Source organism: Rhinolophus sinicus, chromosome 3, assembly GCF_057876585.1.
Source record: "Rhinolophus sinicus isolate RSI-liver-muscle chromosome 3, RSI-T2T, whole genome shotgun sequence".
Lineage (NCBI taxonomy): Eukaryota > Metazoa > Chordata > Mammalia > Chiroptera > Rhinolophidae > Rhinolophus > Rhinolophus sinicus.
In genome coordinates this window covers 49,582,685-49,598,611 of record NC_142503.1, presented here as the reverse complement: position 1 = coordinate 49,598,611, position 15,927 = coordinate 49,582,685, and the positions used below count along the sequence as shown (strand labels likewise).

Sequence of the window (15,927 nt, the reverse complement as noted above, 5' to 3'; positions counted from 1 at the left end):
AATCCCTATTTTACTGATGAGGAAATTTAAACTTGGAGAGATTATGTAGATAGCTCAAAGTCAAAGAGCTAATAAATGGTAGAACCTGTGTTTTCCAAGATGGGATGCTTCAATTTATCAATGTTCTGTGAGTATTTATTGTCTATTTTGTGCCAGGCTGGGCACTGTACAGGATATGAAAACACTTGTAACAGGTTTTGGCATCCAGAACCCTTTAAGTTAAAATAATACTCTTGCAGAAAGTGTTAGAAGAAATAAACTAAAACGAGAGAGAGAGAGAGAGAGAGAGAGAGAGAGACACACGAGGTAAGGGGAAAGGGTGGGGGAGGGGACAGGAGGGGAGGGGAGGGGAGGGCAGATGGGTGGGGAAGGAAAGGAGACTACTAAACAGTTAAATATTAGGTTCTGCTAAATATCATGTACGTTTTCTCCTTTAATCCTCATAACAACGAGATGGACATTGTTAGTTCATTTTACAAATAAAGAAACAGAAGATCAGAAAGATCCAATGAAATCTTTCTGAGTAAGCGAAAATATGGTCCATCCTGGAATCAAGGAGAGGGACTAAATAGTAGCCCATGGTCTGACTTATGCATTAGTGGTTGGGAAGTCACCAACAGGGCAGAGAATGTACGTGCGGGAATAAGAATTTTAAATCTTTGGTAACAGATTGATTTTTCCCTCTAATGCTCGAGAATGCCAGACCCTTCAAACGTAGAAGTCATCAGGTCCAGCCCCCTCATTTTAAGGCTGAGGAAACCAAGGGTCAGACACTCAGCATCTTGCCCAAGGTATGAGGCGGGGAGCGGGAAGCTGAAATGGTGACTCAGTGCTCCTGACTCCCAGGCCAGGGCCCATCCACATTCTCTGACTGTTTAGTCACTGACTGCTGCTAAGAAAGGGAAGCCTGCTGTCGTATAACAACACGGTGCCTCCCCTGGACTTCTGGGCCACCCTCTATTTTAGGTGTATGCACTCGACATGGTCTCTAGCCAGCAAAAGAAAACCGGGAATGGGGAGGCATTCAGTAGAAAAGGTTGCCATAAATGAATATTCAAAAATTTTAAAGGGATTCTGCTTTGATTCTGGTTTTCCAACCTTCTGATATCAGCAACCCAGATTCTGGGGTGGTGACTGTCCATCTAGACTTCTTTGGAGTAACTGATAGAGTTGAACCTACAAATGCCACCTGAGTGTAGAAGAGGGGAATGGAAATATTCTCACCTGTCTGAGAATTGTCTCCTGAATCACGATGAAACTTGTGAATCTAAAGTTGTGCAAAAGTTTGGTAAAAACAAGAGAAAGAGATTTAAAACATGAGCTATATTTCCAGCCAAACAATTTCATTAAAAAGCTTTGAAAACTTCAAGAAAGCAAGAAGTTGCACAGATAATATGAACTGATGAAAGGTTCACACCAAGTGCAAGTAATAATATAAATGCTCTGTTATGTTTATACACCAACAGGAAGGCTGAGCTCGAGTGCAGGAAGGTGCTCAGAGGACACACTTTCTAAGCAGGACACCTAAATCTTCAGTCAGCTGAGCTGTGCTCATTTTCACAGTCTGCAGAAATGCAGCAAGACAAAAAGCTATAACAAAATTTAACATTTTTTAAATAAGGTTACTATATAACCTGTTTATAATTCATACATGTTACAAAATTTTTCTGTAAATAAAAGTAACCCGAATTTAAGTCTAGGATTTCTGAAAACCTTCCTACAAAACTCTTCAAATGCTTTATTTATAGACGGTCAATTTACACAATGTTTCTTCACAATGAAATCTGAACTTTAGATGTAGCTTAGCACCTAGTTCCTTCTGGTTACCAGTTTTTTTTTTGGCTGATGATTTTGTGCTAATGCTCAATAAATGTCTGTCAAATGATGAAGTAATTAACGCTAGAAATAATAAATATGCTTTCTTTGGGGCTCTGCACTGTTGTGTTTATGAGCGACTGAGACACCGCTGGGGCACATTCCAGCTCTATCACACTTACAATCATGCAGTTTTCCTGCTAAATCCACCTACTTCCAGTTACTCAGACCATCAAACATTTGTAGCCACTCAATGAAGGGGATAAAGTAACTCAAGAAACAGGACAGGTGAGTGTGTAGGGCTGTCTATGAAGAAGATGAGTATGGTTTAGCAACATCAACTGTAATAGCCAGAAATCCCATCTATATCAGACACAGGTTTCCAGCCTGGTTGAACCATTGAAAAATAATCATGTAAAACTGAAGTGTTAAAACAGGGGTTTTCTATGAATTATGCTGCATAGTCCATTCCACATAATTAGAGAAACAATTACATGGCCAGCCTGTGCAGACCTTGGTCTTAGTATGACTAAGGGCTGTGACTCATTTATCCCATAACTATGGGACCTTTTTATTTCTTCTGTGAACAACCACTTTATGTTTTCCCTTCACAGATAAAGACCATTTGCTACAAAGCTACTAAGTGCAGTGTGAATTTTTGATACTACCGTGTTTCCCCGAAAATAAGACCTAGCCGGACAATCAGCTCTGATGCATCTTTTGGAGCAAAAATTAATATAAGACCTGGTTTTATTTTATTATAAGACCAGATATAATAAATATAATATAATATAATATAATATAATATAATATAATATAATATAATATAGTATTGGGTCTTGTATTAATTTTGACTCCAAAAGATGCATTAGAGCTGATTGTCCAGCTAGGTCTTACCTTCGGGGAAACACAGTATACCAGCTGTATACAACTTTTGCCTTGCAAAATGTTTCTTAGTTAGCTTTAGTTCAAAAGCAAATGATTTTTAAATACTTAGTTTTTTTGTCTGAATCACAATACACCTCTCCTTTAGGAACAAAGTCCCATGGCTCCCCACATCACACACACACAAAACCCTGTCTTGTAGTTCACTGGCCCCCACAGGCCAGCTGTTGGAACTGTGGAGCTCCTGGAAGGTCAACGTGGGCTTTGTGTTCTGTCCAGATGGAACCCCATGAAGCCCAAGGTCCAGATGCACAACCCACCCCTCTGGGATGAAAATGTGCCTGGGCCCCTGAGGGGAAGTGGTGGGAACAGGGAGGAGGGGAGAGACACTGGATCCATCTGCTGAGGAGGTTCTGGTATTTCTCCACATAGGATGCTGCATTTGGCACCTTCTGAGCTGAACATAACACACCTGCTCCAAGCCTGTCACCCTCCAGCTGGCTCATGTGCATCTGACGGGCTCTCCTACAGACAGTACAGAGACTAGGAAAACACTGACCGACCAGCCATCCAACCTTCACCTGCTTCCCAAGCAGAAGGTCTATGGGGCTGTCTCAGCAGCTGCTGCCCAGGACCCCACATCATGCCTCATTTCCTGCGTCTCTGTGGCCAAAGCAGCACCTGAGGACCTTTTCGCCTGTTACACCCAGGAGTGCCAGGTTTTTATGGAAACTTCTTGACCCAGGTTATCTACGTGCCTCTTCTAAATATCCTCTTTTACAGATAATGTTTCACTTGGATGAAAAAGTTCTTTCAGCATTAGAATTTTCTTCTTGGCGGTCTAAACCCATCTGTCAGTTATAACTTGGTACGAATGATTCCACTAAAAGGATTTCCTCATAATTCTCAGTCAAGCTCACTGAAGAAATAAACAGGGAATGAGTGGGTGTGAGGTTTGGTGTTTTCTGATGGGCAGCCTGGGGACGGTTTGCAGGCCTGAGGACTGTGGGGCAGGAGGAGAGAGGCCACTTTTCATGACAACAGCACCCATCACTTAGACGTCTGCCATCTGCTAGCAGGTTTACACAAGGTCAGACAATTAAGTTTGAGAATTCATCCGAGAAAAAGTGCTACATACCATTCAGCAATGGCTGAATATCACTACAGTCACCTTCGAAGTACTCCCCTTGGGAAGCTATGCAATGATGCCAGCACCTAGTCCACCCTTCAAAGCAATTTTGGAACTTTTTCTGGAATGGCCATCAGAGCTGTCGTATTACACTTGATGTACTGAATGTCATCAAAATGTCTTCCCTTCAATATTTCCTTTATCTTCGGGTAAAGAAAGAAGTCATTGGGGGCCAGATCAGGTGAGTAAGGAGGGTGTTCCAATACAGCTATTTGTTTACTGGCTAAAAACTCCTTCACAGACAGTGCCATGTGAGCTGGTGCATTGTTGTGATGCAAAAGCCATGAATTGTTGGCAAAAAGTTCAGGTCGTTTTCGCCTAACTTTCTCACATAGCCTTTTCTGCACTTCCAAATAGTAAACTTGGTTAACTGTTTGTCCAATTGGTACAAATTCATACTGAATAATCCCTCTGATATCAGAAAAGGTTAGCAACATCGTTGCAAAAGTTTGCGAACTTAATTGTCAGACCTCATATTTGCAACCTGTTCACTACAACATCCTTGCAAGGAAGGAAGTATCGTCATTCCTCTGACAGATGGGAAAACTGAGGCCTCGAGAGGTTAAGGGACTTGCTTGAGCCTCACAGCTAGTACACGGCGAGCCCAATTTTAAGCCAAGCTTCCTCTAGCTCTAAAACCATTTCCTCTTTCTCACATTGCTCTCTACAGTGAGGCCCCAGAAAGGAAATCCAGGGCCCAGGCTTATTAAACTGGGGTCTGAGGACAATATCCGCTGGGTCAGTGCAGGGCATGTTTCAAATATAACTTTTCTTTCCAATTTTTAGGAAGGTATGAATTTCTGCTATCGATAGGTGTTGTTACATGCATGCTAAAGCAAAACAAAAATACCATAATTCAATGTCCCCATGTCAGCCAGCTTCCCTGGAGTGTGGTGTTTTTGTTTTTTTTCCTTTTGTGAAAGAAAGTTTAAAGTGTAGAACATGTCCACGGACAGTAATGATGGGGAATTTTGATACTGTGTGTCCCAAGGGACCCGCAGGCTTTAGCACTAAGTTTCTGCGATGTGAATACTGCCGGCCTGGGCCGCTCTTGCCAGAGCTCAAAGCAAGTCTTCGGAAGCCTACAGCTTGTTTTTGGAAAGAAAATTTATAACTTATAATCTTTAATTACTTAAAATACTACAGTTTCCCACAAATATTGCTTGCTGTCCTTGGGCTACATGCCTTGTTTACAAACACCTGATTATGCTTGCCTCTAAAAACTACAAATTCTGTGTGTGTGTGTGTGTGTGTGTGTGTGTGTGTGTGTGTGTGTGTGTGTGTATGAGAGAGAGAGAGAGAGAGAGAGAGAGAGAGAGAGAGAGAGAGAGAGTGTTAAGGGTCATTGGATTGTTTTCCTCTTAGAGAATAATCATTTAACCATATTTTCTCCACACATCCACCAGAATGTCTAAAACTAAAAAAAAATTGTCAAGGATGTGAAACTGGAGGGACTATAAAACTGTACAACCATTATGAAAAAAGTTCTGGCAATTTCTTAAAAAATTAAACATAGACCTACACTATGACCCAAATCCTCAGTATTCAGTTCCACTCCTGAGTATTTACCCGAGATAAACAAAAGCAGTTATTCACTAAAAGCCTTGTCTAAGAATGTTCAAAGGAGCCAACAAATGGAAACAGCCCAGAAGTCCATCAATGAGAGAAACTGTGGTAGATTGATGCAATGGAATACTATTCAGCAATAAAAAAGAAAAAAACTACCGATACATACACTGTGGATGAATCTCAAAACATGATGAGTGAAAGCAGCCAGATAAGAAAGAGTAGACTCTGTATGAAGCTCTAGAACAGGCAAAACGACTCTCTGGTTACATAATTCAGAACTGTGTGACCTCTGGGGGGTGGACCGGAGCAAGGAGAACTGGGAAGCAACATGAGGGAACTTTGGGGATGATGAGGTTTGGTCTTTTGATGGAGTCTGGTTAGAGAGGTATGTGCATTTGTCAAAACTCAACGAATGCTATACTTAAGATTTGTGCATTTCACTGTATGTAACTTTTTACCTAAAAAAAGAAAATTCCTCCAAAACAAAGAGTAAGCTCTAGTTAATAATATGAATGTTAAAGTACCAAAGAGCAAACTGTCCTGATGCTTGCGACTTAGTTTGAAATCTATCAAAGAATAAGATGGACTGATTGATGAATTAAGGGATAGACAGATGGACAGATATATGATTGAGCAAAATATTAATTACCGAACCTAGGGGGTAGGTACACACGTATTTACTTATAATTCTTCTAACTTTTCTACATGTTTGAAAATTTTCATTGAAAAATACTGGGAAAATTGTATGTTCAATAGAATATGGGTGGATGGCTAAAATTAGAAGTCTGAAATATAATTTCAAATGCTGTGAAAATAAACAAAATGAAGGAAATTGAGAACAGCCTGAATTGAGCAAGGTGAATCACATCGCTTGGTCCCTGGGATTCCCGACCACGAACCTGGGCATGAAAATGATGTGCCACTTCAAACCATAACACGGGAATTGCAGACAGCAGCTGGCAATCTCAGAAGATTTACCTAGGTAATGTTGATACATTGCTCTCAATAATTTTATTGATTTTGAGAATTTTGGAGTTACAAATGAACCTAAATCCTGATCTCTCCTATGGGAGAAAAACTCTAAAACATAACTATATGAAAACATTCCTCCGATGTCCAAAATCACCTTTTTTGAAAAATGAAAAGTCATGAGACTTTTTAGCAATTAAAATGAGTCAAGGCCAGGATCAGTGTAATAATCAGTGCAAGCACGCAAGCAAGCAAATAATACTAGATACCTCCTTTAACATCCATTCAGAATCACCTTGGGAATGTGAATAGCATTTTGGTAGAAATGTGCTTTTGTCATTATTGAATGACAAAGTCATAAAAGGCATCGTCACAATTATAATCACCAGATAGCCCAATATGTGAGCGTGGGGATCAGCCTTGATGCTTCCTTTTCTCTCATCCGCCCCTGCCTACGTCCATCATCAAATCCTGTAAAGTCTCCCTTCTAAATACCTCTAGAATCACCACTTCACTTCTCGCCATTGTTAGAGAGCAGGCTACCATCAGCTTACCTGAATTTGGCAATACCCCCAGCCCGATCCATTCTAAATTCTTCAACCTGTGCAATCTTGCAAAATGGTCCGTTTATTCCTATCACTCTCCTGCTTAAAATGCCTACTTCCCATAGGTCTCAGGGCCAGTTTCATGTGACAGCCTGACCATGAGGCTCTGCAGTGTGGCCTGGCCCCTGCCAGCTCTCCTGCTGCCCCTTGCCACCATGTCCTGGGCTGTCAGCTTGCAGGCCATACTGGCCTCCTTTCCTTCCCACTAATTTTCCCCTGCTCTTTACTACCCATGCCTTTGTACATGTGGTTCCTCTGCCCAGGAAGCTTCCCAAGCCATTCTCTTCCCTTTGCCTATTTGTCCTCCAGATCTTAGCCAAAAGGTGATTTCCCCACAGGAAAGCCTCCCCAGAGAGTTCTTGCCTATCCCAGTCCCTCCTGAGGTCAAGTGTTTCTGTTACATGTTCTTAATGGACTTTTCCTTTATTGTATTTCTTACAGTTCAAAACTTTGTGCTGTTTGATTGTCTGTTATCCTTCCAAACTGTAAGTTCTATTTAAGCAGGATTACTTTTGTATACTGAATACTAACACAGCACCTGGCACATAAAAGCTCAATAAATTAGTCCATAAGGGACTGAGATTAATCCGCTTCTTTACCTGGTAGCCTGTGTTGAATATGCTGCTGTTAATGATTTGGCCACCATATTGGTCTTTGGTGACCAATATACTTAATACTGATGTCTCTAATGACATGAATTTGCAGAGTGTTTCATGGTAAAATACTGATAAGGAAATTTTCCGTAAAACTTTTTTTTTTAAGCAAATACAATATTGACTGAAAACTACATCCATATGCTCTGATAGTGCCAAATCAGGCAAAACAGTTGGTGTGACGGTGAGAAATCAGGGGCATCAAAAACCTGAATGCACCCTCGTCCCTGAACCAGTTCCCTGCATCTCTGAGTCTTTGCTACGTTTCTCATTGTATTAAACAGAGCAGTAAAAACGGTAGCTATTTTTTTAAAAAAACAAAAAGATTGTTCATATCTATACGCACATTTGTAATGAAATGAGGAGTAATTTTAAAGCGTTTCTTAATTACATAGAAGAGCGCTGGCTTTGAAGGAAGAAGATTCCATCAAAGTTTTCAAACTCAGACTTTATAGCGTTTGGTAGCTTTTGTGTCCCACCCCCATCAATATTATGAAAAGAGGTAAAAACCTTTTCAGATGCAGAAAAGCACTATTCTCTTAAACAATCAGTGTAGACAATCAGTCGACTTATTAAGCAATCCTTATTTTTTTTAAAGATGAAACATGCTTGATCAACAACTTCACAACAAAATGGAATATGTTCATGTATGTGACACGACTTCAGTGATGAAGAGCAGTTTGAATGCTGGGAACTGAGTCATTTGTGAACCCACCTCTCTCACTAACATGCAAGGAAAATGGCAGTGTGAGTGGTATAACGCAGAATTTCTTTGATCATCTTTCTTTGCTGAATATACTTTGATGAGCATCTCCTCAGATAGCAAACATATCGGATGCATACATCAAAGATCTTTTCTGTCTGCTCTATTTTCGGAAACCACTGGGAGATTCACTTCTCAAAATTCCCACCCAAACCACAAACAGTATTCCCCAAACACGGGAACAAAACCCCTCATGCAACACTCGGGATCCCTGTCCTTGTGATCACCTTCCCTTAGCTCCTGACGCCGTGGGCAAATCGCTGCTATTGTTTTCCTGTATTCTGAGTCTGGATTAGCACCAAGGCCAAGGAGAAATTGCACGGATGCTAATCTCGATATCTGGTGTCAGATCACTTCAGTTAATTTCATGAGCCTAAAAGACTCAGTGCAACGTCATCTGTCCCCTTTTATCTTGATGGCAATTTAAAATGTTACTTATATCAAAGCAACATGCATTGGTTTGATATAAATGAACATGAATATGAATTTTTAAGATTACAGAAGATAAAAAATAATAATCCCAGGCTTCCCCCCACCTCCCCACCCACATACTTTGCTATACACGCCAGACAAGTGGACATACAGCGCCTCTACTGTTAGATATTTTCTTGGAAAAAGTTTAGCATCCCCGTTCTGTGCAATGCCAGGTCCAGGTGTTTAGATCACCGGTATCCCTTGGTCAAAACGACTCTCATGTCGGTGCTGGTGCCCAATGGCCCAACCTTCAACATGCCTTTGCAAGGGCCTTTACAGATAAGTACTCTCGTTATGTAGCCCAGTGATAACCATGTTTGTATCCTTATCTCATGGAAAAACACTTAAGGAGAACTACCATTCAAGCTTAAAAGTTTTATCTTTTCCCCCTTGTCCAGTTTTTCTTTTAATGGCTTTCAAATACCTGCAACGTAAGCACCCCTTTGCTTCATACCTGGCAAATACTGAGTTTCCTAATATGGAACTATGAGAGTGGTTCTCAAACCTCAGCAGGAATCTGAATGACGAATGACGTGAAGGGTTTGTTAAAACAGGTTGCTGGGCCCCTCCCCCAGAGTTTCTGATCCGCTCGGTCTGAGCAGGGCCTAGAATTTGGATCTCTCACAAGTCCCCAGATGAGGCCGAGGCTGCCGGCCTGGGGACCGCCGTGCAATAGGTGACGCCTCGCCTCGCAGGGTGCCCTGTGTGCCAGCAGTGCTGGCTGCACCTGCTGGTTAAAACGAGCAACTCTCAGGCTTACTCCACTCACTGAGTCCAAGTCTACATTTTAACATTTAATCTCCAGGTGATTTGATTACAATTATAGCTTGAGGAACACTGACTCAAGTGGAAAAATCATAAGCTTGCCAACTGATCTGTAGATATTTCTATTTTGGGTTGTATAAACGTGGGCAACTCATGAGCTTCACTGAGTCTGTTTCCTTATGGGTAAACGGCGACCTGTGCCTACTTTTTAGGATCCAAGAGGATCAAGTGAAATAATTTGTGCAAAATGACTTCTCAGTAGCTCTCAAGCTCGTCTTTATACTGAAATCACCCGGAAGGCTTGTAAAACCAGACTGCTGGGCTCTGCCCCCATAAGTTCTGTTTCAGTAGGTCTGGGTTAGGGCCAAAGAGCTTGTGTTTCTAACTCGTTCCCTGTGAAGCCTGAGGCTGCTGGTCCAGTGGGACCCACTGGCCTAGCCCGCAGGGGGTGCCCACATCATGCTTATTCTTTTTGTTTTCTTTAGGGTCAATTCACCTAGATGTATCCTTTTTCTTTTTTCTGGAGGGGGGGAGGGGAGAATCTGGATTCAGTAGTGATGTATATACTCGTTGCTATTTCAAGACCGATTTTAGTTTACGGACATCTTTAGAGCACACGTTGTGCATATGGGGTGTGCTCTGTTCAGCGAGCAGCACATCTGTGTTTCTCCCTTTTATGCTGTCATTCCTCTAGCCTGTGTCCCCTGGTTGCTCTGTGACAAAGAGGAACTTGTATATAAATAGCTTCAGAAAGAAATTTCATTTTACTGAAAGTTTCTTGTTCTTAAAGGCTTGTCAATGACTGATGGCACTTTTGCTAAACACTTTTATGTGTATACTCATATGCCTGCTAGATTTTGTCAAGAGAATGAGGGAATTGCAAAGATCTAGCATTTTCCCACTCCTGTTACACTAGCATTCAACAGAGAGTCATTAAACTACTTAATGACACTGGGGCTTCATCTGCACTGAGATTAGCATAAGACAGAAGCAATCAGCAGGACGACCCCTTAATAAATCAGACCCTTTGAAAGCTATGCAGAGACGGGACAGCACAAAGGAAAAATTAGTAATAGTGAGAGGACAGAAGAGTAAACCAGCTTCATCACTGTGTGTGCTGGGGTTCTGAAAGAGATGTTCATTATAATCTTTGTTTACATATTGTGAACTATCACCCCCAAGAGGAAAACGGCAGCTCTAAGTGATACCTCATCTTTTTAATTAACTCAAGAAATATTTATTGGGCCTGTGAGACAAAGATAGTTAGAAACTAGTCCCTGCTCTCAAGCGATTTATTGTCCAATAGGGGACAAAAAACATTCAGTAAGTGTTTGTTGAGAGTATACTATGTGCCAGGCAATGTTCTAGGCACAGGGATGAGAAAGAGAACAAAAGATACTCTCAGGAAGCTGGTTTAGAAGCGCCAAAGGTAGCATTCCTCAAAGGGTGGGATGCCGAAGGGGTAAACAGTAAGTTTAGGGTATTCCAAAATTTCACACTAAATAACCTTGAACCATATATTGAAGTCATTTGCCCTTCGATGTCTTTCCAAGCCTTCTGAGTTTATCAAGGAGAAACCGTCAGGTCAGGGCTGGTGTGCCTTTAACACCTACCTGCTTCTTTCCAAGGGGGGGTCTCAGTCTCAGAGCTTTCAGCCAACAGCAGCAGCTGTCTAGAATTTCACAACATTGTGAGGTGTTTTTCCCTGTTGTATCTATATTTACTGGTACCTTCCATTATGGCTAGTGATTGCAGAATCCCATTTTATGGTAGTGATTACTGTGGTGATCACAAGTTTTAAAAGTGACTGCTTCATAAGAAAAATATGCAATGAACCCGAATGATGAATGACGTGCATGAGTATGGTCATGCATGAATATGGAGACAATCAAGGTGCAGGAGTGACTGAAGTCTGGGAAACAGAGACATAAGCGATATGCCTGTCCTGGTCCCCCCCAGTGCCCTAGCTTCAGGGGAAAGGAATCAAACCAGGTTGGAGGATTAGGCTTCAGGGAAGAGATTGAAAAGCATGGGGAGGGCTTTCAGTTGTGGACATTAAACATTCCAGTTAAGACATAGTGATTGTCAGAACTGATTTAAAAAATCAAAACCCAACTATATGTGCCTATAAGAAATTTACCTTCAATAGACATATAGATCGAAAGTAAACACATGGGAAAAGATACATCATGCAGACTAATAAACATAAGAAGGCTGGAGTGATTATATTAATAACAAATAAAATAGATTATAATACAAAGAGATATAAAGAGGAGCTTTCCGTAATGATAAAAGGTCAATTTATCAGAAAGCATAATCATAAATGTATACTATCTAACAACAGAGCTTCAAAACACATGAAACAAAAATCAATAGAATTAAAGGGAGAAATAGATAAGCCGATAATCATGGCTGCGGATCTTAATACAGCTCTTTTAGCACTTGATGGAACTAGAAAAAAGTTAGTAAAAACACAAAAGATACGAAGAATGCAATCAACCTCCTTGACCTAATTGGCATTTATAGAACACTACCCAACAATAAAAGAATACACATTCTTTTCAAATGAACTTAAAGTATTGACTAAGGTAGACCTTAATCTGGACATAAAACAACTCTCAATAAATTTAAATGGGTTCAAATCACACAAAGTATGTTCTCTAACCACAGGGAGTTAAATTAGAAACAAATAACAGAAAAATATCTATAAAATCCTCAAATATTTGGAAACTAAAACACACACTTTTCAATAGCCTCTAAACCAAAGAAGTAATCAAAAGGGAAACTAGAAAGTATTTTGAACTGAATGACTATGAGAACATACTGTGCAGGAAAGAGTTAAGAGAACAGGCCTGAGCAATGGTTAGAACAGCCTGCTTGCAGACTTGGCTACTGGCTGGTGTCTGGAAACTTGACTTTTGGAATGTTCCCTACAATGGTAGGACTTTTTAGTTCATCTGGGGTACTGACACCTGCTTTCTGTCTGGGAGATGGGAATTTTGATATCCGTGGCTGGTGCTTATGCCTGTGGGACCACCTCCCAATAAAAACCCTGGACTTTGAGTCCCTAGGTGAAAATACTGCACACATGTTGTTGCATTATGCTGCTGTAGAAAGCAGACTGTTCCGGGTGACACCAGCTGGGGATGGGAAGGGAAGCTTATATCTGTTTTCCTCTAGACTTTGCCTGAAATTGTTTCCCTTTTCCGATTGTTGTAAAAAACTATAGCCATAACCACAACTGCCTCTGAGTCCCTGAGTCCTTCCAGTGAATCACTAAACATATGGGTGATTGGGACCTCCTAAACAATAACATCAAAATTTGGGGATACAACTAAAGCAGTACTTAGAGGGAAATTTATAGCAGTAAATACCTATGTTAGAAAAAAAATAACCTCACCTTCCACCTTAAAAAATTAGAAACAGACCAGCAAGTAAACCTGAAGTGAGCAGAATAAAGGAAATAATAAAAGTCAAAGCAGCAATCAATAAACTAGCACACACACAAAAAGTGGATAAAATCAGTGAAACCAAAAGTTTCAGGCCCAGATGATGAATTCTGTTAAACATTTAAGGAATAAACAATGCCAATTCTCAACGTCTTCCAGAGAAACAAAGAGGAACTACTTCTCTATTTATTCATGAGGTCAACATTACAGTGATTCCAAAACTAGACAAAGACATTACAAGGAAAGAAAACTACAGACTAACATCCCACGTGAGCATAAATGCAAAAATTCTTAACATTTTAGCAAATCAAATCCAACATGTGTGAAAGGATAATACAAGGATTTATCCCAAGACATGAAGGTTGACTTAACATTTAAAATCAATATAATTTACTATATTAACAGACTACATGAGAAAAAATATGATATCAATAGATTTTTTTAAAGCATTTGATAAAACCCAACATCCACTCCTGATTAAAAACAAAAAAACTCTCAGCAAAATACGAACAGAAAGAAACCCTTGACCTAATATGTATAATACATAAAAAACCTATAGTTAATGTCATATTTAATGCTCAAAGAATAAATGCTTTCCCCCAGAATCAGGAATAAGGTAAGAATGTCTTCTTTATCACTTCCATTGAACACTTTAAGGAAAGAAAAGTAAAAGGACTCCAGTTTGGAAAAGAAGTAGTAAAATGATCTTATTTAGTAGATGACATCATTGTCTATTTAGAAAATCTGATGGAATGTATAAAAAAAAACTATTAAGATAATAAGTGATTTAGCAATGTTGAATGATTTAAAAAAATCAATATAGAGAAATCAATTGCATTTGTCTATAAGAACAATGAGCAATCAGAAATTGAAAATACATAAACAATACTACTTAAATAGCATCCAAAATATGAAATACTTTCAAACAAATATGAAAAAGGATAGACAAAACCTGTACACTGAAAACTATAAAACAATACGAAGAGAAATTAAAAAGACCTAAATAAATGGAGAGCTAGACCACGTTAATGGATCATAAAATTCAATATTGTAAAGGTGCCAATTTTTGCCAAATGTTTAATTTTAATCTCAAATAGAATTCCAGCCAGCTTTTTGTATAAATGGGCAATTTGATTCTAAAATTTATACAGAAATAAAAGGACTAGCTTAGCCAAAACAACTTTGAAAAAGAACAAAGTTTAAGGATTTACAGAAGCTGATTTTAAGATTATAAAGATACTGTAATTATAACAGAATTGTGATACACAAATATAGATCAGTGGAGCAGAATAGAGTCCAGCAACAGAGCCACACATATATAGTCAGTTGGTTTTTGACAAAGGTACAAAGGCAATTCAGTGGATAAAGGATAGTCTTCTCATTAGAAACTGGAACTGGCTATCCAAATGTCAAAAAAAGAAAGAAAAAGAAACTTTAATCTACACCTCGCTCAATATTAAAAAATTAACTCAAAACCATGGATGTAAATAGAAGAGGTAAAAATATCCATCTTGTAAAAGAAAACATGGAAGAGAGTGTGATCTTGGGTTACCAAAGATTTCTTAGATGCAGAAACCAAGGCATGATTCATAAAACACTGATACATTGGACTTCACGGAACTTCTGCACTTTGGAAGACACTGTTAACAAAATGAAAAGACAAGCCACAGACTGGGAGAAAATATTTGCACATATCTGATCAACAATTTTCTCCAGAATATATAAAGAACTGCCCAAATTCAGCATTAAGGAAACACACAACCCAATTCAGAATTGAGTGAACTATTTGGACATACAGTTCATCAAAGAAGATATACAGATAGCAAATAAATACATGAAAAGATGCTTGACATTGTTAGTCATTGGGGAAATAAAAATTAAGACCAGAAAGAAATATATTGTATAATTATGAGAGTGTCTAACATTTAAAAGCGGACCAGGCCAGGTGATGGCAAGGATGTGCACAGGTTGAATTCTTATATTACTCATGGAAGATCACATGGTTAGGAAAAACAACTTCGGAAAACAGTTTGAGAGTTTCTTAAAAAGTTAACATGCACCTACCAAATGATATAGGTATTTACTCAAGAGAAATGAAAGTATACGTCCATTCGAGGACTTTTATATGAATGTTCAAAGCAACTTTACTTGTAATAGCCAATTCTGGGAACAAACCAAATGCCCACTAACATTTGGATGTTATAAATGAATAAACAAATTGTGGTGTAGTTATACAATAGAATATCACTGAACAATTAAAAGAAAGGAACTACTAAAATCCACCGAATTGTACCCTTTAAATTGGTGAGTTGTATAGTCTACTTATATCTCAATAAAGCTGTTTCAATAAAAAAGAAATGAACTATTAATAAGTGCAAGAGCATGGTGGACCGCAAAATCATGCTGAGTGAAAGAAGCCATACAAAAAGAGTTTATACTCTATAATTCTATTTACATAAAATTCAAGAAAATGGAAACTATTCTATAGTGATCAGTGGTTGCTTGGAGATAGAGGAGGGCAAGGAGGGACAGGAGGGAGTAATACAAAAGGGCACAAGGAAACTCTTGAAGATATGTTGACAGAGATGGTATCTTGATCGTGGTGATGGCTTCATGGATGTATACATATAACAGAGCTCATCAAACGTTACACTGTAAACATGGACAATTTAATGTATATCGGTTATTCCTCAATAAAGCTATGAAAAAGAAATAATGACCTGAGGTTCCACGTAAGAAGTTAGAAAAAAGCAAAGTAAACCAAAGTGAGTTGAAGGAATGTGGCAAATAA

At 39.3% G+C, this 15,927-nt stretch overlaps 1 protein-coding gene across 5 annotated transcripts in view; it reads right to left on the bottom strand.

The window, feature by feature from the left end:
* Nucleotides 1–15,927, bottom strand: part of PDE8B (phosphodiesterase 8B) — a 228,602-nt gene that overhangs the window by 23,373 nt on the left and 189,302 nt on the right. For all 5 annotated transcript variants that reach the window (XM_019728158.3, XM_019728159.3, XM_088796580.1 and 2 more), the window contains exon 11: nucleotides 1,225–1,267. In XM_019728158.3, coding sequence (XP_019583717.1) covers nucleotides 1,225–1,267 — 43 coding nt within the window. The remainder of the gene's footprint in view (nucleotides 1–1,224; nucleotides 1,268–15,927) is intronic.